The sequence below is a fragment of the Musca autumnalis genome, unplaced genomic scaffold (assembly GCF_047663935.1).
Source record: "Musca autumnalis isolate F117 unplaced genomic scaffold, ASM4766393v1 scaffold_1, whole genome shotgun sequence".
Lineage (NCBI taxonomy): Eukaryota > Metazoa > Arthropoda > Insecta > Diptera > Muscidae > Musca > Musca autumnalis.
In genome coordinates, this window is record NW_027411644.1 from 279809851 (window position 1) to 279835375 (window position 25525).

General features: G+C 37.1%; 2 protein-coding genes across 18 annotated transcripts in view; one reads left to right on the plus strand and one right to left on the minus strand.

Moving 5' to 3' along the window:
- mAChR-B (muscarinic acetylcholine receptor) overlaps positions 1–17814 on the plus strand; it is a 267866-nt gene extending 250052 nt beyond the window's left edge. Inside the window, exons 3-5 of one of the 2 annotated variants that reach the window (XM_073961291.1) lie at positions 13893–14095; positions 14193–14635; positions 14717–17814. In XM_073961291.1, the coding sequence (XP_073817392.1) occupies positions 13983–14095; positions 14193–14635; positions 14717–17403 (3243 nt within the window). In that variant the 5' untranslated portion in view covers positions 13893–13982 and the 3' untranslated portion in view covers positions 17404–17814. Of the gene's footprint in view, positions 1–13732; positions 14096–14192; positions 14636–14716 lie in introns of those variants that run through there. The other variant, XM_073961292.1, reaches the window with a different exon arrangement.
- Positions 1–25525, minus strand: part of LOC141389583 (uncharacterized) — a 62093-nt gene that overhangs the window by 2669 nt on the left and 33899 nt on the right. For 9 of the 16 annotated variants that reach the window (XM_073961299.1, XM_073961300.1, XM_073961301.1 and 6 more), the window contains exon 4: positions 2831–3010. The exons of the other annotated variants lie outside the window; for them this stretch is intronic. In XM_073961299.1, the coding sequence (XP_073817400.1) occupies positions 2831–2907 (77 nt within the window). In that variant the 5' untranslated portion in view covers positions 2908–3010. The remainder of the gene's footprint in view (positions 1–2830; positions 3011–25525) is intronic. 16 annotated transcript variants of the gene reach the window in all.

Consider the following 25525-nt stretch of genomic DNA (forward strand, 5'->3'; position numbering starts at 1 on the left):
ACAATTTTCATTTCGACTGAATTTTAATGGGTATTAAATATTTTGTCACATCCCAGTCAGCATTTTTTGAAAATTTTAATCAAATTCGAGTCTTTTTTGATCCGACTGCACGATTAAAAAGCTAGAATATGAGCTCATTTTCTGATCATAAATGACTCCTTTGTCGGTAGGAAAACATAACCTCAGGCGACTCTTCTAAACAAATCACAAATGAGTCTTTTTCGAGTCGTATTTCAATCATTTATTGGTGTTTTGTTGATTAATTTCGGACCCTTTTTCGAGTCTTTTTAGAGTCATGTTTATAATCATTTATGAGTCTTTAGGGAGTCATTTATGAGTCTTTTTGTTAGACGAAATAAATTAAAAAAATTTTCTTTTTATTCTTCTTTGTTTCTTTCCTTTGTTTTATAGTCTTTTCTGCTTTGTTATGTCTTTTAATTATCCTTTATGTTGCTTGGTGGTTAGTATACTGCTTCTTCATTTCACTTGGCAAAACCTGTTGTGTTGTGTTTGTCTGTACCTTTAATATTATACGTTACATTTACATCAAAATTTTGTAGAAAGTGTATATGAGAATTTTATTTTTTTATTTACAACCAAATAAAAATAAAACAAAGCAATCAGTTTTTAATCACCTAACTGTTCAAAATATGATCAGAGTATACATAATTATAATCACTTTTCAAACACCTGTATGACCCTTTTTTGATTAAGCATTTTTCAATCTTCCAGATGATCAAAATGTGACAATAAATAACAAAAAATTGTCACATTTTAAACACCTCAATGATTTATTTGTGATTGCTACACATTTGTTGTTGTATTTTAAATTGAACTCTTTTTAATCATTACAGGGAGTCACTTTCGAGTCCCTTTCTGATCACACAAGCGACTTAATCAATTTTTGATCACCAAAAGGACTCTAAAAAGACTCCTCAATGTGATTTTTGAAAAAACAGTCTTCTAAATGCTATCTGGGATTATTCAAAACAATACACATACCTATGTACATATACAATTTGTGTATACTGATTTGAAACCAAACCAATCTGTTTTATTATACGCATCGGAAACATGGACAATAAAGGCGATCGATGAAAGAAAACTAGAATCATTTGAAATCGAACAATACTAAAAATACCGTGGACAGATCGCATAAGAAATGACGAGGTACTTAGAAGAATGAATCAAGATCGCCAACTCCTTAAGGCAGTTAAAAATAGAAAAGTGCCATACCTGGGACATATCATCAGAAATGATATATATATTGTTTTGCAAAAAATTATCAAAGGAACACTTGATAAAAAAACATGTAGAGGAAGAAAAGAAATTTCTTGGCTGAAAAATATTCTGACATGGACCGGACATCAAAATGAAAGAAGTTTATTGGATATGCCGCCAAATAGATATCTACATATATTTATAAAAATCAATTTTTTGGTAAACATAAGAAAAATTGTAAATCAACAAATAATCTGTAATTATTATATGACCGCAAATATCCGAACCACGGATGCGCAAATAAAGAAGAAAAAATATAAAATACAAACAAGTTTAAACCATATGGACCACGGGGGTACCCAAGATCATTGCATTGCTCTGTTCCAGAACCTGCAAGAAGCTACTATTTTTTACAACGACAACATTTTTTCGTGGCACAATTACCCAGGTAGTGTCAACGTAAAATGTTGAATATGTTATGTCAAAATTTTTCTTATGTTGTTGGGGAAATTACAACAAAAATTATTTTTTTATAAAGGGATTTGACTTTTCATATTCGATCAGCTGGTTGTTCTGCCATGCATTTTTCCCTTTATGTTACCGAAAAAATAATAAAAATTAGGGACCAAGTTGAGTTGAGGCATTAAGCTCGGATAAAATTATAATTTTTTCTATATAGCCGGCCTTTGGCCGGGGATTTAAGATTTTCTCCTATGGACAGGGGCCAATCTAGGGAACGGGAACAACATTTTCTTTTAAATTAAAATTTTTCTATAAGTAGCCGACATTTAACAAAAAAAAAAAAAAAAAAAAAAAAAATGAATGGGATGCTAAGTTTTCTTTACAGAGTCAGCTTCTGTATATGTTCAAAAGTTTGTTTCATCACAATGTTGTAATAAATATAAACAATAAACGTTGTAATAACAATTTTCATTTCGACTGAATTTTAATATGTATGTATAAAATATTTTGTCATATTTTTCAAAACCATACACATATGTTCTGTTCCAGGACCTGGAAGAAGATACAATTTTTTACTACGATAGCATTTTTTTTCCTTTATATTATCGGAAAAAATAGTAAAAACAAGTAAAAAAGTGTCAGTCGGCTTTGCCGACAGATACCCAGCAAACCAATCGTACCGACATCGTAACGAAATCGGAACAAAATTCGGACGATACGTCCGATATCTGATCCGAAATCGTAACGATATCTTAACGAAAGTTGTATGAAGTGGTTGACATAATTTCGGAACGAAATGTCTTAGCGACATCGGATCGATTTCGGTCCGATTTCGTAACGAAATCTGAAGAAAATCCTTGGGAAATTCGGAAAGGAAATTTCTTTCCGACATTTGTTCCGAAATCGGAACGAAATTGGTACAAAATCTGAACTATTTCCTATCCGAAAAATCGTTTAGAAATCGGAACGAAATCTGAACGACTTTGCTTCCGAAATTGTTCAGACGTGTCGGACATCAGACATTTGGTTTGCTGGGTTTCTATTGAAGTTCCGCAAGGACACCCATTGAGAGACAGGTGTATTACAGCATGTCTTCTTCTGCTTCATCCTTCGACTACCTAGTAGTCAATTTGTAACTTTTTTTTACCTTGGTGATGCGCTCGCTCTACAACGGCTCATCAACTTGACTTGATTTATGATGGCATCTGTTTTGAACCAGTCCATGGTGGTGTGGGCAAAGGTAATAAATTGGAAAAAAGGGTTTTCACTTCAAATTGAAGTCAAGCTGTAGTAGTAGCCTTGCTTGTCGGAAACATATTTTTATTTTCTACAATGAGAAATTTTCAAATAAAAAATTTATTAAAAAGTAAATTTTCTATGGGTTAAAATAAAACATGTTCTTTGAAAGATATTGGAGTTGTTACTTTTGCATAAATAATACAAAATGGAAGAGATACGAACATAGAGACGATATGTTTTTATCATCCACCATGAAAAAACTTTGGAAGCTAAATGAAACAATATTCAAATCGAAAGGATTGGGAAAAGAATCTTACTATTTATCCTATGGTCAATGACTATAGACCTATGGTCAATAACTATTGACTTACGGTCAATGACTATTGACTTATGGTCAATGTCTTTTAATCTTTGGACAATAACTGTTGACCTATGGTCAATGACTATTGATCTATGGTCAATGACTATTGATCTATGGTCAACGACTATTGACCTATGGTCAATGACTGTTGACCTATGGTCAATGACTGTTGACCTATGGTCAATGACTATTGATCTATGGTCAACGACTATTGACCTATGGTCAATGACTATTGACCTTTGGTCAATGACTATTGACCTTTGGTCAATGACTATTAACCTTTGGTCAATGACTATTGACCTTTGGTCAACGACTATTGACCTACGGTCAATGACTATTGACCTTTGGTCAATGACTATTGACCTACGGTCAATGACTATTGACCTACGGTCAATGACTATTGACCTACGGTCAATGACTATTGACCTACGGTCAATGACTATTGACCTACGGTCAATGACTATTGACCTACGGTCAATGACTATTTACCTACGGTCAATGACTATTGACCTATGGTCAATGACTATTGACTTATGGTCAATGCCTATTGACCTATAGCCAATGACGATTGACCTATGGTCAATGACTATTGACCTATAGTCAATGACTATTGACCTATGGTCAATGACTATTGACCTATGGTCAATGACTATTGACCTATGGTCAATGACTATTGACCTATGGTCAATGACTACTGACCTATGGTCAATGACTACTGACCTATGGTCAATGACTATTGACCTATGGTCAATGACTATTGACCTATGGTCAATGACTATTGACCCATGGTCAATGACTATTGACCTATGGTCAATGACTATTGACCTATGGTCAATGACTATTGACCTATGGTCAATGACTATTGACCTATGGTCAATGATTATTGACCTATGGTCAATGATTATTGACCTATGGTCAATGACTTTTGACCTATGGTCAATTACTATTGACCTATGGTCAATTACTATTGACCTATGGTCAATTACTATTGACCTATGGTCAATTACTATTGACCTATGGTCAATTACTATTGACCTATGGTCAATTACTATTGACCTATGGTTAATTATTATTGACCTATGGTCAATTACTATTGACCTATGGTCAATTATTATTGACCTATGGTCAATTACTATTGACCTATGGTCAATTACTATTGACCTAGGGTCAATTACTATTGACCTAGGGTCAATGACTATTGACCTAGGGTCAATGACTATTGACCTAGGGTCAATGACTATTGACCTAGGGTCAATGACTATTGACCTAGGGTCAATGACTATTGACCTAGGGTCAATGACTATTGACCTAGGGTCAATGACTATTGACCTATGGTCAATGACTAATGACCTATGGTCAATGACTAATGACCTATGGTCAATGATTAATGACCTATGGTCAATGACTATTGACCTATGGTCAATGACTATTGACCTATGGTCAATGACAATTGACCTATGGTCAATGACTATTGACCTATGGTCAATAACTATTGACTTATGGTCAATGACTATTGACTTATGGTCAATGACTATTGACCTATGGTCAATTACTATTGACCTATGGTCAATTACTATTGACCTATGGTCAATTACTATTGACCTATGGTCAATTATTATTGACCTATGGACAATTACTATTGTCTATGGTCAATTACTATTGACCTATGGTCAATTACTATTGACCTATGGTCAATGACTATTGACCTATGGACAATGACTATTGACCTAGGGTCAATGACTATTGACCTAGGGTCAATGACTATTGACCTAGGGTCAATGACTATTGACCTAGGGTCAATGACTATTGACCTAGGGTCAATGACTATTGACCTAGGGTCAATGACTATTGACCTATGGTCAATGACTATTGACCTATGGTCAATGACTATTGACCTATGGTCAATGACTATTGACCTATGGTCAATCACTATTGACCTATAGTCAATGACTATTGACCTATGGTCAATGACTATTGACCTATGGTCAATGACTATTGACCTATGGTCAATGACTATTGACCTATGTTCAATGACTATTGACCTATGGTCAATGACTATTGACCTATGGTCAATGACTACTGACCTATGGTCAATGACTATTGACCTATGGTCAATGACTATTGACCTATGATCAATGACTATTGACCTATGATCAATGACTATTGAGCTATGGTCAATGACTATTGACCTATGGTCAATAGCTATTGACCTATGGTCAATGGCTATTGACCTATAGTCAATGACTATTGACCTATGGTCAATGACAATTGACCTACAGCCAATGATTATTGACCTATTATCAATGACTATTGACCTATGATCAATAACTATTGACCTACGGTCAATGACTATTGACCTATGGTCAATGTCTTTTAATCTTTGGACAATGACAATTGACCTTTGGCCAATGACTATTGACCTATGGTCAATGACTATTGACCTATGGTCAATGACTATTGACTTATGGTCAATGACTATTGACTTATGGTCAATGACTATTGACCTATGGTCAATGACTATTGACCTATGGTCAATGACTATTGACCTACGATCAATGGCAATTGACCTATGATCAATGACTTTTGGCCTGCCTATTGATCTATGATCAATAACTATTGACCTACGGTCAATGACTATTGACCTATGGTCATTGACTATTGACCTATGGTCAATGCCTATTGACCTATGGTCAATGCCTATTGACCTATGGTCAAAAACTATTGACCTATGGCCAAAGACTTTTGACCTATGGCCAATGACTATTGACCAATGATGAATGACCTATGGTCAATGATTATTGACCCATGGTCAATGACTATTGACTTATGGTCAATGATTATTGACTACTGACTTAGGGTAAATGAGTGTTCCTTATGGCAAATGACTCTTGACTTATGGGTAATGACTTTTGAATTATGGTAAATATTGTTTTGTGGTCAATGACTACTGACTATAGACCTATGGTCAATGACACTTGTCTCATGAACTCTGATTTTTCACCTTGACTATTGATCAATGACTACTGGCTGTTACTAATTACTTTTGATCTATGGTACATGGCTATTGACTTATAGTCAATGACTACGACCTGTGGTCAAAGACTATTGACTTTGGAAAATGACTATATACCTATTGTTCATGACTATTGGCCTTTGGCCAATGACGGTTGCCCTATGGTCAATGACCTTAACATAAAATCAACCACTATTGTCAAAGAAATTTAATCTGTGTTACCTATTTAAATGTGTCACCGAACCACCCTAATATTCATATATATTTTTTATTGATGAGCAAATCTCTTAATCTTGAAACACAGCAGAATAGAACAAAAAAACTACCTGGGGTTTTTTCCTAAGTGTAATGAAATTTGCAATGCGGAAACCAACAGATTTTTCCCTTTTCTTTTTCACAATATCCCTGTTCCTCCTCGCTTTGGCTTCTGCCATCCAGTGTTTCTATCTCATGGCGCAACAAATTTTTACTCTCCTTAAAAAATATGTTCGCAAAGGAAATGCAACAGTTTTGTACTATTTTGTACTCAACAATCCAACGAAACAACCATCCAACCATTCATCTTTCGTCGTTGGCTGTTGTTGCCTCAACGAAAGACTCAAACTCAAGTTGTGCAACATCCTTGGGAATTCTTGGTAATACTTAGGAGGATGTACAACTACAGTATCGACTTCCGCCGCACAAACCCTTCTGTCAAAAACAAAGCAAAAATACTCTTCAGTGTCAGCCATAATTTCAAGGAACCCAGTACGTACCTACTACCTGTAAAGGGAAAGGAAAACGAAGCAAACTAAAAAAGAGGAAAATGAAAAACCGTAACGAAGGAAAGTGCATTTTTATATTTTCACAAATCAAATAAACAACATCAAGGTGGTCTAGTTGTTTGGTGGGAGTGGGAGGGGAGATCTTCTTTGAACTGCCAGATGGACTTGTTATTCCTGGAAATAACTTGCAACCTAAAACATGACTATATTAAATTAAATGGCAATTTAGTGGTAAATAGACAAATCATTAAGGCTATCTCTGGGTTCAGCAGCAGGAGCAACATCCACAGCATTAAAAGCAACAAAAAAGTCATTGAATAACTCAATTATTGGCAACTGTGGTTAAAGTCAGTCCAATGTCAAATTTGCAAAAAGGGGGCGGCGGAGAACAAGAAGTAAACACCATGGATTAGAGAAACTGCGTCATAGTGTGGCAAATGCCATTAAATTCTTGTTTGTCTTGGGACTTATTGCAGCTATAAAATATTAACAAGTTATAAAATAAGGTCAACTTGAAGAAAGAGGCCACAAACTACACTACACTCACATTAATTCGTAGGCAGTTTTATTTTGAAATATTAAACAATGTAATATTAATTTTTTTCCCACTAATAAATTAAAGCTGTTTTAATGAAATATTAAACAACGACTATGGGATTAAGTCTGACTATTTTAAAAAGCAAAATAGAAGTCGTCATCCCTAATAAAAAAACGCCAACCCTCCTAATTAAAATTAATAATATTAAAAAAATGCCTATGAGATAATAATACGTATTATTAATATTTTTAATTTTAATATTATTTGCTTATTAGCAATAGCCACGTAGTAAGAGAAAGCGCGTGACACGAAGCGTAGAAATTAGAGCGAACGATTAGCAAAAACTTGTCACAGGTGCATCGAAAATGTTGGGGTTTTTTTATTAGAAAGAACCACGAGCTTATATGCACGCATGACACGAATTATAGAAATAAGAGCATAATATATATGAACGCACGTGTCACGTGTGCTTCGACATTTTTTGTGCATTTGCTTATTAGCAAGAGCCACGAGGTAATAAGAGGCTCGCCTGACACGAAGCATACAAAATAAAGCAAAATATTAGCAATAAAATGCCACGCGTGCATCGAGTGTGTGGATATTTACTTAACAAAAGCACGAGGAGGCACACGTGACGCAAAGTGTAGAAATTAAAGCAAAAACTTGTCACAGGTGCATCGAATATGGTAGATATTTCTTTGTTGCAAGAAACACGAGCTAGACGTACGCATGACACGAATCATAAAAATAAAAGCAAAAAATTAACGCGAAAGTGTCACGAGTGCATCGAAATTTGTTGTGGATTTTCTTTAACGACACGAAGCATATGAGTTAGGGCAACCGATTAGCACGAACGTTTCACGCTAGCAACCAAGAGTGTTGGAGATTTGATTAATAGTAAGAGGCACGCGTGAAATTTAATCGGCTATCAGGATTATACGTCGTGGTACTTTATGTGGGTACCTGCCATGCGGCATAGCCCACAGTGCTCTTAACATCGGGTGAATACGATGCGCCTACCAACGCCCTCCCACGTATTTGGACGTGATCGCTTCCTTGGTTAGGAGCGGAGCCTATCTAAAACTCCTACGATTCTTTGGGTCAGGTACCCGGTTGACGTGCAACTCCACACTCGAGCCGAAGCTCTACCCGCGATTTGGGTCTTAACCAACAACTGCCAACAACAATTGCCATGGCAGATACAAGGATCTGGGGGTATCTGGCACTTGCGGTACCGGAATATAGCCTTCGATCAGTGGCCAATGACCACTACCAGCTGGACTGGTGACCTCATCCAATTCAGCCAGCGGAAAACAAACAACACAGGACCACAAACAATTAACATGCAGTCCTAACGAACTGCACAGAGGGCCAACAAGGATCGCGGCAACGGACAACACATACAATGGACGAAACCAACGGATGACTGGCACGACATCCACACAAGGAATTACCCCACTAAGTCTAGTCCTTCTCCTAACAAACACTTGACGTGCAAAACTACTTAAACAAATAAAGGTCCGCCTGTCTTCAAGTGCCCTACTGAAATTCCACCCCGCCCCTCCATACCTGATACCCATATTGACTAAATCTCTAATGTCATCATAGTACCGGCATTCCGTCAGTATATGCCGCCAGTCATCAGTCATACCACACACACAAATCTGTCCCGGATACGCCTCTTGCATACAAAAATGCATTTAGAGAGCCATGCCCCATCAGTAAGAATCCCAGACTCATGCTGAAGCCGAAGTGTGGGCGGTCCAGTACGAACTTAGCGTCACGAATAAATTCGTACGTCACCCTCCCTTTGTCGCTGTCTGTCCACCTAGTCCGCCAGCTAACAGTAGCACGCTCCCGAAGGATTGCACTGCGCCACCTAAAATTCCTATCCACCAAATCAGAAGGCCCGAGCCAATCATCCTCAGACAGTTGCAAGCCACGCTTCAGCTTATACAGAACAGTCCTACATCTCGCTTCCAGGTCAAAGGGCAGGGAGCCAAGTAGCACCTGCATTGCGTCCGTAGACATATATGTTGCACAGACAACAAAAAGCCCACCATATATGGTGCACACGGAATTCCTGCTCAAACCCCAGTCGGACCGCAAGACCCTCTTAACCATACCAGCAACAGAAGCCAACTTGTCCTTCAAACGATCAAAGTGCGGCAGGAAGTTTATTCTCTAGGCCATAGTTATTACAAGGTACCTGACTTGCTTGACGTATCGTATGCCGTGGTCTCCAGATCGAACGTGGAGCGGTCGACAGTGCGCTAATCTGCCTTTCAGCAACATTAGCTCACTCTTCTCCCTAGATACCTCAACATCCATTCGGTCACTCCATACCTCCTCGATGTCCATGGCCCCCTCATCGAAGGGAAGTCAAATGCGCCCTTAAAGTCTACAAATATGCCTAAGACATATTTGGCATTTGACCCGCTCAAACTGTTCTGCACAGGTATCCACGCGTCCACCGTACCACTACCCTCGACAAAGCCGAACTGATGCGGTGAAGGACTCACGCCGCGGCACGTCCCAAGCCTTGCCACCATAATCCTCTCCAGCAATTTTCCAAGCACTAGGAGAAGGCTTACGCCCCGATACGAGCTAGAATTACTCCTCACCCTTCTCCCTAGATACCTCAACATCCATTCGGTCACTCCAGACCCCCACGATGTCCATGGCCCCCTCATCGAAGGGAAGTCAAATGCGCCCTTAAAGTCTACAAATATGCCTAAGACATATTTGGCATTTGACCCGCTCAAACTGTTCTGCACAGGTATCCACGCGTCCACCGTACCACTACCCTCGACAAAGCCGAACTGATGCGGTGAAAGACTCACGCCGCGGCACGTCCCAAGCCTTGCCACCATAATCCTCTCCAGCACTTTTCCAAGCACTAGGAGAAGGCTTACGCCCCGATACGAGCGAGGATTACTCCTCACCCTTCTCCCTAGATACCTCAACATCCATTCGGTCACTCCAGACCTCCACGATGTCCATGGCCCCCTCATCGAAGGGAAGTCAAATGCGCCCTTAAAGTCTACAAATGTGCCTAAGACATATTTGGCATTTGACCCGCTCAGACTGTTCTGCACATGCATCCACGCGTCCACCGTGCATCTACCCTCGACAAAGCCGAACTGATGCCGAACTGATGCGAACTCACGCCGCGGCACTCCCCAAGCCTTGCCACCATAATCCTCTCCAGTACTTTTCCAAGCACTGGGAGAAGGCTTATGCCTCCTCACTGAAAATAACCACGATGCGAGCTTCCTTTCACGCACGCGGGAAGTACCCCTGGCTAATGCAACCACCGAGAACGGACTCAATATACTCAGGCATGACCTTCCAGATGGCTTTATACATCCTTCCGGTCATACCGTCGATACCTGACGATTTTCTACTTCTAATCCGGAAGATACTATCGGCAACTTCATTACGCTCCAAGTCTGGAGGCTCACCCAGCTTCCACATAAGCGGGGAAGGTGAATGAGTCTCCGACCTTGGAAAGAGAGATCCCAGCAAAATCCCTACGTTTCCCGCCCACCCCGATACTGTCGACGTAGAGCCAAGACGCAACGCCTGTAGGTCGGTATACCTTTCCCCCAGGGATCATCCCTGTTGTGCTGTACGAATCTCCTCCAATCGTTTTCTTTACTCCTTGATAGGTCGTCCTTGTACGTCCTATAAGCAGCAAGGAACTCAGCTTTATGCTGAGCCAGATCTTCCGCATCGGTATGTTATAGAGGCGACTGCACCATATGGATCTTAATTGTGTTAAAATCACTTGAGTTTGCATTGACATCCGTGGTTCTTCTGCTGTAATGTGTCAGGAGTGTTGCCGAGTAAAGCATTCTCACTATATCTTTGAACCGCATGCGGAATGTCATCAATGTGAATCCTAACCAAGCCAGCCTAATAGCCTCGTCGATCTAGAGGTTCTCGTTTGTACCTTTTGACCATTATATCTAGATTATAAAGATGTCTCCTGACGTTCCTGGCTGAGGACAGCCTTTTCAGAAGATTGTGCCAAGGATTTGAATGTGCCAAGGCATTGACATCCGTGGTTCTTCTGCTGTAATGTGTCAGGAGTGTTGCCGAGTAAAGCATTCTCACTATATCTTTGAACCGCCTGCGGAATGTCATCAATGTGAATCCTAACCAAGCCAGCCTAATAGCCTCGTCGATCTAGAGGTTCTCGTTTGTACCTTTTGACCATTATATCTAGATTATAAAGATGTCTCCTGACGTTCCTGGCTGAGGACAGCCTTTTCAGAAGATTGTGCCAAGGATTTGAATGTGCCAAGGCATTGACATCCGTGGTTCTTCTGCTGTAATGTGTCAGGAGTGTTGCCGAGTAAAGCATTCTCACTATATCTTTGAACCGCCTGCGGAATGTCATCAATGTGAATCCTAACCAAGCCAGCCTAATAGCCTCGTCGATCTAGAGGTTCTCGTTTGTACCTTTTGACCATTATATCTAGATTATAAAGATGTCTCCTGACGTTCCTGGCTGAGGACAGCCTTTTCAGAAGATTGTGCCAAGGATTTGAATGTGCCAAGGCATTGACATCCGTGGTTCTTCTGCTGTAATGTGTCAGGAGTGTTGCCGAGTAAAGCATTCTCACTATATCTTTGAACCGCCTGCGGAATGTCATCAATGTGAATCCTAACCAAGCCAGCCTAATAGCCTCGTCGATCTAGAGGTTCTCGTTTGTACCTTTTGACCATTATATCTAGATTATAAAGATGTCTCCTGACGTTCCTGGCTGAGGACAGCCTTTTCAGAAGATTGTGCCAAGGATTTGAATGACGATAACTGCCAAACAGGTACTGCATTGACAAAATATTGTTGATCTGATGCACCAGTAAAATCATCACCTCCTCATGAAAGAAAGGTCGCTTCTATAGACACTTTTTGAATGAAAGATTGCTCCTATAGACCCTTTCTGAATGAAAGATTGCTCCTATAGACCCTTTCTGAATGAAAGAGTTTTTCTATAGACCCTTTCTGCCAGAAAGGTTGCTTCTATGGACCCTTTCTGAATGAAAGGTTGCTTCTATAGACTTTTTCTGAAAGATAGGTTGCTTCTACAGACCCTTTCTGAAAGAAAGGTTGCTTCTAAAGACCTTTTGTGAAAGAAAGGTTGCTTCTATAGACCCTTTGTGAAACAAAGGTTGCGTCTATGGACCCTTTTTGAATGAAAGGTTGCTTCTATAGACCCTTTGTGAAAGAAAGGTTGCTTCTATATACCCTTTCTGAATGAAAGGTTGCTTCTATGGACCCTTTTTGAATGAAAGGTTGCTTCTATAGACCCTTTCTGAAAGAAAGGTTGCTTCTATAGACCCTTTGTGAAAGAAAGGTTACTTCTATAGACCCTTTTGAAAGAAAGGTTGCTTCTACAGACCCTTTGTGAAAGAAAGGTTGCTTCTATAGACCCTTTCTGAAAGAAAGGTTGCTTCTACAGACCCCTTCTGAAAGAAAGGTTGCTTCTATAGACCCTTTGTGAAAGAAAGGTTGTTTCTATAAACCGTTTCTTAAAAAAGGATGCTTCTATAGACCCTTTCTGAATGAAAGGTTGCTCCTATAGACCCTTTCTGAAAGAATGGTAGCTTCTATAGACCCTTTCTGAAAGAAAGGGTGTTTCTATAGACCCTTTCTAAAAGAAAGAATGCTTCTATAGACCTTTTTTTGAAAGAAAGGTTGCTTCTGTAGACTATTTCTAAAAGAAAGGGTGCTGCTATTGACCCATTCTGATAGAAAGTTTGCTTCTATAGACCCTTTCTGAAAGAACGGGTGCTTTTATAGACCCCTTCTGAAAGAACGGGTGCTTTTATGGACCTCTTCTGAAAGAACGGGTGCTTTTATAGACCCCTTCTGAAAGAACGGGTGCTTTTATGGACCTCTTCTGAAAGAACGAGTGCTTTTATAGACCCTTCTCTAGACCCTTTGTGAAAGAACGGGTGCTTTTATAGACCTTTCTCTAGACCCTTTGTGAAAGAAAGTGTGCTTCTATAGACCTTTTCTGAAAGAAAGTGTGCTTCTATGAACTCCATGTATATCCATCTAAAATTGTGGACAGGAAAAAAACGTATTATTCCATTTTAGTTAAGAGTATTTTATGGTGGAGGGCATATAAAGTTCGGCCTAGCCGAACTTAACGCATTTTTACTTGTTTTACTTCTAAACTCCACAAAACGTTAAGACCACCTTTCGAATTGTGTTAAAAATTATTAGAGAATGTATGTTTGAATGCGATAATAACCCAATTTCTTATATTTTTCTTACAGCTAACATTGGCTGCTCGACAATTTACATGACAATATTAAAACCTACAAATTTGCAATGATCCAAAAACGGTGAAAACTCAGTCAAGAAACATGAAAACTTCCAGTGCAATCAATGAAATGGAGGATTTTGATTTAGCCTCAGGTGAAATCGATAATAAAACAGATCCAATTTATTCAATTAAACCGGATTTTATAACACAATGGTGAGCGCCGGAAACATCTGACGATGATTTTCTTTAATTACAAATTACTTCTTTTTACTCTCTATCCCTCTCTCCTCCTATATCTCTGTACTTTTAGGCGCCTTAAAAAGGAACGTGAAAATCTCTGTCGTTCGATTTACAATCGTTTTGTTGAACATAACGAATGTAAGCGACTGCTTAAAGCAGCTAAACTCTATCGACCGTACATCGGTGAAAATGGTGAATTGAATTTATGGACGAGCGAAGATTTGGAACGTTTGGCGGCGTACGTTAATGGAACATCGTCGTGGGCGACGTCAGCGACAAATAGTACAAGTCTATATGGTAATACAGGGGACACGGAAACAGAAGGACCAGCTTTGGTATTACCACCTTTCGAACTGTGGCAAACGATAGCAATTGCTGTGTGCCTGGCGATATGCATTATCCTTACAGTTGGTGGTAATATTTTGGTCCTGTTGGCATTTATTGTGGATCGAAATATAAGACAACCGAGTAATTATTTTATAGCATCATTGGCGGCCACAGATATGCTGATAGGTAAGGGGATCACATGAGATACTTCTTTTTAAAGAACTCTTTTGTCTTATCTTTCTTTCATTCTTATCTCTCTTTTTTCAGGCACCGTTTCCATGCCATTTTATACCGTCTACGTCTTGATGGGCTATTGGGATTTGGGTCCGTTGCTGTGTGACCTTTGGCTTTCGGTGGACTATACCGTTTGCCTAGTCTCCCAATACACAGTACTGCTGATAACCATAGATCGCTATTGTTCGGTGAAAATTGCCGCTAAATATCGCAGTTGGCGCACCAAGCGAAGAGTGATTTATATGGTCACAATAACCTGGATAATACCTGCATTGCTGTTTTTCATTTCCATCTTTGGTTGGGAGCATTTTACAGGCAAACGTGACCTCTTACCCGGCCAATGTGCTGTACAGTTCCTCAAAGATCCGGTATTCAATACGGCCCTCATCATTGGCTACTATTGGACTACGCTTATAGTGCTGTTTGTCCTCTATGGTGGGATCTATAAGACAGCCTATGAAATGCAAAAACGCAGCGAAGCTAAGCAACGGAAAATGCAATCCATGGTGGCTTTGAGCGCTGGTGCCATGTCTGGCATGGCTGGCCATGCGGCGGGTATTGGGGCCATTGAAGAAAAAATTCTAAAGACAAAAGTGGAGTTGTCAGGTGGCCAAGATAAGGAAGGTGGTGAGCAACAAACTTCAACCGGCAAACGTTACAGTGGTTCGGGGCAAGCCAACCCCCTAGCCCAAGCCACGGATATTATAAATGGGTCTTTGGTGGAAACCAAGGCCGAGGAACAACGACGCATATCTGAGGGTAAGGCCAGTAACAAGGGGGGTTCGAAAAACGACTCCGGTGAGGTGGAGAAAAGTGAACGATCCAGTAGTCCAGCCTTTGATTCGGATGAGGAAAGTTCTGTCAATCAGGCCCAACAGCTGATGCAACAGCAAAAAGTGGCCAATTTACGCAAACGTTCTTCCATTGGCCTGGTATTTGGAGCCCAGGCGGCCTTACTGGCCACACGCAGCAAAGGTATGTGTACCCCCACCTCCAAATCCAGTGAAGCCATGGCACTTTCATCATCCGGTGCCAGTTCTCCCCATCCCAGTCAGAAAATCGAAAGAACCCAAAGTAAAGAGGAACTGAGTCGTCAAACACCAGGCTTGGATAAAATGAAAAGGACCTCATGTGCCACCCTATCCCAAATTGTTGAAACCGAAAATCAAGTCGCTAGACCCCCGGCATCAGCATCACCTCCACAATCCTCGAAACTCCCAAATGATGAATCTCCCCTATCTCCGGTTAATTTGGCACCCATTGTTGTACCCCATGAACAGGTTCAGCCCAGTTTGGTCCATGCCATACTACCTCCACCGGAACAGTTTCAGTGTAGCTCCCTCATTTCGGATGGTTCGGAAAATCCCAGCAGTAACAGTGAATTGCATTTGACCTATGACGTGATGGCCAATAATTCGGAATTGCGTTTCATGGATGAAAGTTCCATTGCAATGGGCTCGCCCACCTATAACAATGGTGTCGGAGGCGGCGGCATTACTGGCGGTGCAAGCCAAAACAGTTCCCTGCGTTTAACGCAAGCCCACACCACCACCACCACGACAACAAAAAATAAACTCCCAAGTGCCGGCAGTTCTATGCATGCCAAACAAATGGCCAGCAGTCCCACATTGTTAAGTCAGGCTTTGCAAAAAGTTGCTGCCCAAACAACATCAAACACAACCGCAACTCCCAACTATCAAGGTGACAATAATAATTTCCCCAATGTCCAATCCACCACCACAACCCCCAGCACCCACCCACCAACCACAAATAATATTGAAATTGAAAAACATTTACTCGTTTCCTATACAGGTCTGGAGGACTTTGAAAGGGTGCGTCGGGAAAGTTGTATTGATGCCACAAGTCTAATGTTTCCGCGTCACAATAGTGCTGATGCGGGGCTATTGAAATACAGCTCCATAATGACACAAAGCAATGGTAACAAAATGGGAGCAGCAACAACAACAACGACGACAGCGCCATTAGGTGAAATGTCTTCTTCGTTCACTGCAGACAAACGTGGCCAGACCAACAACCCCAACAACAATAACAACAATCATTGTGGCCCAACAACAACAACAATGGCCACTACACAAAAAACCTCAAGCCCAGTTACAACCACAGCGCCCCAAAAGCCCCCACCTGTGGCCACCTCAAAAAGTTTGGATAAAATCGATGAGCGAGAAACATCAGATACCACACAAAAAATGGCTTCCACATCGGGTACAAGTTCGGGTTCGGGTACAACAGCAACACAACATCCCGGACCGCCTCAACGGCAATCCTCCTCACTGAAGCTACAAAAGAAACCCCACCATCATCAGCTGCAACATGCCGCCTCCAGCAGTAGTCGTAGTTCCAGCAAACGTGACTTCATGCAATCGATTAGCAAACACTTTAAAAGTAAAAAGGCCACCATACCCCTGGTCATAGGGGTGGGGCGGCAAAAATCGAAATCCGAAAATAGGGCACGCAAAGCCTTTCGTACGATTTCCTTTATTTTGGGTTGTTTTGTCGCCTGTTGGACACCGTATCATGTACTGGCCCTTGTCGAGGGCTTTTGTCGCAATCCACCCTGTACCAATGAACACCTGTACATGTTTTCCTATTTCCTCTGCTATGCCAATAGTCCCATGAACCCATTTTGTTATGCCCTTGCCAATCAGCAATTTAAAAAGACATTTACCCGGATACTCAAAGGAGATTGGCATATGACTTAAAAATAAAGCAACAACAATAACACAACAAAACAAAAAGGTGGATGCGACGAGGCCTTTGAACCAAAATAAGAAGAAAAAAACACATTGTTGTTATCCTTTTCAGTACTTTGTTGTTTTTTTTCTTTATTCATTCATATGGAAACCTATTACACAATTGTGCTTCTTCTTCTTCTTCAACAACAATAATAACAATGAAGTTACACTCAGCCAACACACTCTCATTTATACATATCATCGAAACACACACACACATATACATGAAAAAAAATAACTTAAATCAACTTGTTATCCTTTGCAGATATGTTTGTATGTAAACGGGAATGTGGATTAACATGATTTGAGAAAGGGTTATTTTATTAGTAATGGGGATAGTTTTTTATTCACGTTAGGTGGATAATTTTATTATGCACATTAGGTGGACAATCTTTTTTATCCACGTTATTTGGATAAGTCTCCCTTGTCCCGCCTGGGATGTTTGTAGAACAAATATATATATATTATTATATTATTTGGATAATTTTATTATCCTCGTTATTTGGATAATTTTATTATCCACCTTATGCGGATAAATATATTTATTTTATTATCCAAATTATTTGCATAATTTTATTACCCACGTTATGCGGATAATTTAATGAACTTTAATATCCACGTTATTTGGATAATATTACTAAAGTTATTATCGACGTTATGTGGATAATTTTATTATCCACGTTGTGTGGATAATTTTATTATACAGACTATGTGGATAACTTTATTATTCACGTTACTTGGATAATTTTATGAATTTTATTATCAACATTATGTGGATAATTTATGAATTTTATTAGGCATGTAATGTGGATAATTTTATGAATTTTATTATCCACTTTATTTACATAACTTTATGACTTTTTTATCCACGTTTTGTAGATATTTTTATCATCCACGTTGAGTCGATAATTTTATAATCCACGTTAAGTGCATAATTTGATTATTCACGTTATGTGGATAATTTTATAAATTTTAAAATCCAAAATCTCCGCGTTATGTGGATAACTTTAACGATTTTATTATCCACATATTACCCATATTAAGTGGATAGTTTTGTTATGCAAGTTATGTGAATTATCCACGTTATGTGGATAATTTTATTATCCACGTTATGTGGCTAAATTTATGTGCATAATTTGATTATCAATTATGTGGATAAATTTATTATCAACGATATGTAGATTTATGTGGATAATTTTATTATCTACGGTATGTGGATAATTTTATTATCCATGTTATGTGGATAACTTTATTATCCACGTTATGTGGATAATTTTGTTATCCACGTTATGCTGATAATTTTGTTATCCACGTTATGCTGATAATTTTATTATCCACGTTATGTGGATAATTTTATTATCCACGTTATGTGGATAATTTTATTATCTATGTTATGTCGATAATTTCATGAATTTTATTATCCACGTCATGTGGATAATTTTATTATCGACGTTTTGTGGATAATTTTATTATCGACGTTATGTGGATAATTTTATTATCCACGATATGTGGATAATTTTATTATCCACGTTATGTGCAAAATTTTATGAATCTTATTATCCACGTTTTGTGGATAATTTTATTAATAATGTTATGTGGATGATTTTATTATCAATTTATGTGCATTATTTTATTATCCACGTTATGTGGATAATTTTATTATCCACGTTATGTGGATAATTTTATTATCCACGTTATGTTGATAATTTTATTATGCACGTTATGTGAATAATTTTATGTGCATAATTTGATTATCAATTATGTGGATAAATTTATTATCAACGATATGTGGATAATTTTATTACCCACGTTATGTGGATAATTTTTATTATCCACGTTATGTGGATAATTTTATTATCCACGATATGTGGATAATTTTATTATCCACGTTATGTGGATAATTTTTATTATCCACGATATGTGGATAATTTTATTATCCACGATATGTGGATAATTTTATTATCCACGTTATGTGGATAATTTTTTATCAATTTATGTGGATAAATTTATTATCCACGTTTGTGGATAATTTTATTATCCACGTTATGTGCAAAATTTTTTGAATTTTACTATCCACGTTTCGTGGATAATTTTATTATCCATGTTATGTGGATGATTTTATTATCCATGTTATGTGGAAAATTTCATGAATTTTTTTATCCACGTCATGTGGATAATTTAATTAATTTTATTATCCACGTTATGTGGATAAATTCATTATCCAAGCTATGTGGATAATTTTATTATCCACGATATCTGGATAATTTTATTATCCACGATATCTGGATAATTTTATTATCCACGTTATGTGCAAACTTTTGTGAATTTTATTATCCACCTTTTGTGGATATTATTAATGTTATGTGGATAATTTTATTATCCACGTTATGCGGATAATTTTATTATTCACCTTATGTGGATACTTTTAATGTGCATAATTTTATTATCAATTATGTGGATAAATTTATTATCAACGATATGTGGATAATTTTATTACCCACGTTATGTGGATAATTTTTATTATCCACATTATGTGGATAATTTTAATAATTAATTTAATAATTTTAATAATTTAACTTTATTATCCACGTTATGTGGATAATTTTATTATCCACGTTATGTGGATAATTTTATTATCTATGTTATGTCGATAATTTCATGAATTTTATTATCCACGTCATGTGGATAATTTTATTATCGACGTTATGTGGATAATTTTATTATCGACGTTATGTGGATAATTTAATTATCCACGATGTGTGGATAATTTTATTATCCACGTTATGTGGATAATTTTATTATCCACGTTATGTGGATAATTTTATTATCCACGTTATGTGGATAATTTTATTATCCACGTTATGTGGATAATTTTATTATCCACGTTATGTGGATAATTTTATTATGCACGTTTTGTGGATAATTTTATGTGCATAATTTGATTATCAATTATGTGGATAAATTTATTATCAACGATATGTGGATAATTTTATTACCCACGTTATGTGGATAATTTTTATTATCCACGTTATGTGGATAATTTTATTATTCACGTTATGTGGATAATTTTTTATCAATTTATGTGGATAAATTTATTATCAACAATATGTGGATAATTTTATTATCCACGTTTGTGGATAATTTTATTATCCACGTTATGTGCAAAATTTTATGAATTTTACTATCCACGTTTTGTGGATAATTTTATTATCCATGTTATGTGGATGATGTTATTATCCATGTTATGTGGAAAATTTCATGAATTTTTTTATCCACGTCATGTGGATAATTTTATTATCGACGTTATGTGGATAATTTTGTTATCCACGTTATGTGGATAAATTTATTATCCACGCTATGGGGTAATTTTATTATCCACGCTATGTGGATAATTTTATTATCCACGTTATGTGGATGATTTTATTATCCACGATATCTGGATTATTTTATTATCCACGTTATGTGCAAACTTTTGTGAATTTTATTATCCACCTTTTGTGGATATTATTAATGTTATGTGGATAATTTTATTACCCAAGTTATGTGGATAATTTTATTATTCACGTTATGTGGATAATTTTATTATCCACGTTATATGGATAATATTATTATCCACGTTATGTGGATAATTTTATTATTCACCTTATGTGGATACTTTTTATGTGCATAATTTTATTATCAATTTATGTGGATAAATTTATTATCCACGTTATGTGGATAATTTTATTATCTACGATATGTGGATAATTTCATTATGCACGTTATGTGGATAATTTTATTATGTGGATGAATTTATTATCCACGTTTGTGGATAATTTTATTATCTACGATATGTGGATAATTTTATTATCCACGTTATGTGCAAATTTTTTTGTGAATTTTACTATCCACGTTTTGTGGATAATTTTATTATCCATGTTATGTGGATGATTTTATTATCCATGTTATGTGGAAAATTTCATGAATTTTTTTATCCACGTCATGTGGATAATTTTATTATCGACGTTATGTGGATAATTTTATTAATTTTATTATCCACCTTATGTGGATAAATTCATTATCCACGCTATGAAGTAATTTTATTATCCACGCTATGTGGATAATTTTATTATCCACGTTATGTGGATAATTTTATTATCCACGATATCTGGATAATATTATTATCCACGTTATGTGCAAACTTTTGTGAATTTTATTATCCACCTTTTGTGGATATTATTAATGTTATGTGGATAATTTTATTATCCACGTTATATGGATAATTTTATTATCCACATTATGTGGATAATTTTATTATTCACGTTATGTGGATAATTTTACTATCCACGTTATGTGGATAATTCTATTATCCACGTTATGTGAATAATTTTTATGTGCATAATTTTATTAGCAATTTATGTGGATAAATTTATTATCCACGTTATGTGGATAATTTTATTATCTACGATATGTGGATAATTTTATTATCCACGTTATGTGAATAGTTTTATTATCCACTTTAGGATAATTATGTGGATAATTTTTTAACACGTCATGCAGATAATTATATTAATTTTATTATCCACGTTATGTGGATAATTGTATTATCCGTGTTTGTGAATAATTTTATGAATTTCACATAAAATTTCAAAAATGTTTACAAAAGAGCCGATTAAGGACCTTTTCAAAAGTTCTAAAATCCTAAGGTGTCTGGTTGGTACGATAACTATTGTAAGAACTGACTCCCAAAATTAGATGAGTTTCAAGATAAGTTATGTCGCTTAATTCCTTCAGATACCTCCCAAACAAAAGTTCTACACTTTTGCGCTTAAATCCAATTTATGATCACTTCTCGGGTAGTGTTGAAAGTTTAATATTAAAAGCATTATTTTTGCTAGGGTAAGTCAATACTTCCTGAGATATGGATCCGAAAAATCTTAATAGTTAGGGCCATTCCTTCATACACGTCTCGCACTAATGCTTTTAGTGGCCTTTGTTAAAACTCTATAATTTTGTTCTCCACACTTCCCCGATGATGAGCAGAGTGATTCAAAAAGCCCGCTCAAGTGAGGTATTGTGTTTATTTTTGTAGAATGTGAATGGTTTGCAAACTTACTTAAGGAGTAGAATCTATTCCTATAGATTTTTTGAATACATTAAAAAAATAACAACAAAATTTATTGTTGGTCGGTCGGAGTCAGAGTCGAGTATGTTTTTCATGTCATAGTCTTTTAACTATTAAATAGAAAATCCATACGGATATAACCCTTTAAAACCACATAACCATTTATATACAAAAAAACCCATCTGCAGCAGGAAACCAACTAACCATCACTTCATTATTGTACATATCCACTCTACAACTCTTGTTATAAATTTAATATAATTTTAATACGAGCTACAAATACTCTTCAACAAAAAACAACAACAACTACAAAACATAACAAAAAAATATTTTATACTTTCCCCTTTGTAAAATAACAAAAAACGAAACAAAACAAAAAAATACCGGCAAACTCATAACCTGAAAAGGTCGGCTGCAATATAGACCTAAGTATTTTCCTTTTAATTTATTGTATAAAAACATACTCACACACAGACACACACACCTAAACATATACTCACAACCGAACGAACACCACCTAGTGACCTAGTATAACTATTATGGTGAAAACACACACATACGTTTTTTATACCTTTATCTCTCTACCCAACCCAACCAAAAAAGAACTCCTCGTTAGAGGACTCCACGCTTGAATGCACAATCTAACGAGCCCCTGGATTGTGACTAAAACGTGTAATTTTTATTTAAACCAAAAAGAAAATACACAGCTTTATAATGCAGCAGCAGGAACACTAATAACAGCAACAGGCCGACAACAACAACAACAGCAAAAACACTTACAAAGACAGACAGATAAAAAAACAATGCGAAAAAAACACACTGAAACAGCAACTTCTTTGAAAAACAGGTCAATTCAAATATGAAAAATAAGCAACAACAACAGAAATGCCTATCATTTTAAATGGTTTACCCACTGAAAGACAAACACTCAAAGCCCCCATATATACTTATATAACTGACACATACATACACACAAACAACAACTTCAAACCACCACAAATAAAACAAAATAAATAGAATGAACAAAAAATAAAATAGCGGATAATGTTGAACCAAGTACTACAGACAGAACCATGGCCACTACCATGCAGACAGATTTTTTACAACTAACACCCACCTCCCCCTTTTACCAAACATACATACATATCTATTCACAAGTATGGGGTATTATGCATAAAATTGAAATTGTTGATTTTGAACAAAAAAAAAATGTTGTTGTTTGTTACACATTATTTGTTAATAATTTTTGTTGTACTCTAATTTAGTAAAATATTAGAAAAAAATAGAAAATAATTACATGTAGATATTAGAAATTATTTATAAAGTTTAATTATAGCCGACTCTAAGCTTCAAAAATTATGTGCGAAGTAATGTCAATTATTTATGAAAATTTAATAATAAAAAATGTATTTATTTAATTTTTGCATTTTAATGCAATAACTAAACAAAAATATGTTATTTAAATAATTCTTTAAATTTTAATAACGTATAATATTTCCAGAATTGAATTATTGCAATAAAAAGAACGCAATGCACGTAAAATTGGAAGAAAATTTGATTGTTAGAGAAATGCATTTTTCTACCATCAATTCTTCAGGAATATGTATGTTTAGACCCTCAGGGTATATACACTTTCATACAGGCAAAATGTGACTCATGATTTTAGACCCCAAGTATGTTTGGACGAAATCCGTTTCAGACAATTTGGAGTTGATTTAGCCATGTCCGTCCGTCTGTCTGTCTGGCTGGCAGTCCAAAATTTCGCTTTCGTACTATTTTGTCAAAACTTAGTTTAAGTTCGAAGATGAGCTATATCGGTCCACTCCTTCTGGTACCTGCCCCACAAAAGTTCCAAATTGTTGGGAAAATTTTTGCGCACGGTAACTCTTGAAGGCAGTAACCAATTTGGTCGATACTTTGCACATCGTGAAATTTCTACCAGACTTAGATGAGGTTCCAATATGGACTTAATCGATCCACTCCTTCGGGTACCTCTCACAAAATTTCGGAAAAGTGCAGTTTAGGACCTGCTCCCGAATCGCTTTGATTTTTGTTGCAGGCACTTGTATTCACTGCCCCCATTCGACGATACAAGTTTCATCAGGGGCAATTTCATTCTTCCTGAGAAAATGGCCTGAAAGGTGCAAAAAAACGCTATGCCACCGTGTGTAGTGGTTGGAGCGAAAGATAACTCTTGAACAAATTTGCCAATTCGGTCCAAAATTCGTAATATTTTGTCGAAACTTAGTTTAAATTCGAAGAAAAGCCATATCGGCCCACTCCTTCAGGTAACTCCACTACAAAGGTTCAAAAATGTTCGGACAAATTGTGCGCACGATAACTCTTGAAGGGAGTGACCGATTTAGTCCATACTTTACACATCCTAATATATCTACCAGATTTAGATCAGGTTCGAATATGGACTATATTTGTCCACTTCTTCGGGTACCCCCCACACACAAAATTTCGGAAAAGTCGAGTTTAGGACCTGCACTCGAATCGCTTTGATTTTTGTTGCAGGCACTTTTATTCACTGCGCCCATGCGACGATACAAGTTTCATCAGGGGCAAGTCCATACTTCTTGAGAAAATAGCCCGAAAGGTGTAAAAACACCACCATAACTCTCGAACTGATCAATCGAGTTGGTCCAAAATGTCGCCATCGTCATATTTTGTCCAAATTTAGTTTCAGTTCGAAATTGGGCAATACCGGTTCACAACTTCCGGTACTTCCCCCCCAGACTTAAAAATTTTTACTAAAATGGTATGCACGATATCTCTTGAACGGGGCAACCAATTTGGCGAAAGCTGTGGATCTCCTAATGGGTGCCACCGTGGTGCAATGGTATGCACGCCCGCCTTGCACGCTGAAGGTCGTGGGTTCGATTCCCTGGCCAGGCAACATCAAACACTTTTCAACGGTGGCAAAATACCCCTCAGTAATGTTGGCAACATTTCCTGAGTACTTCAGTCTTGGAAAACTTC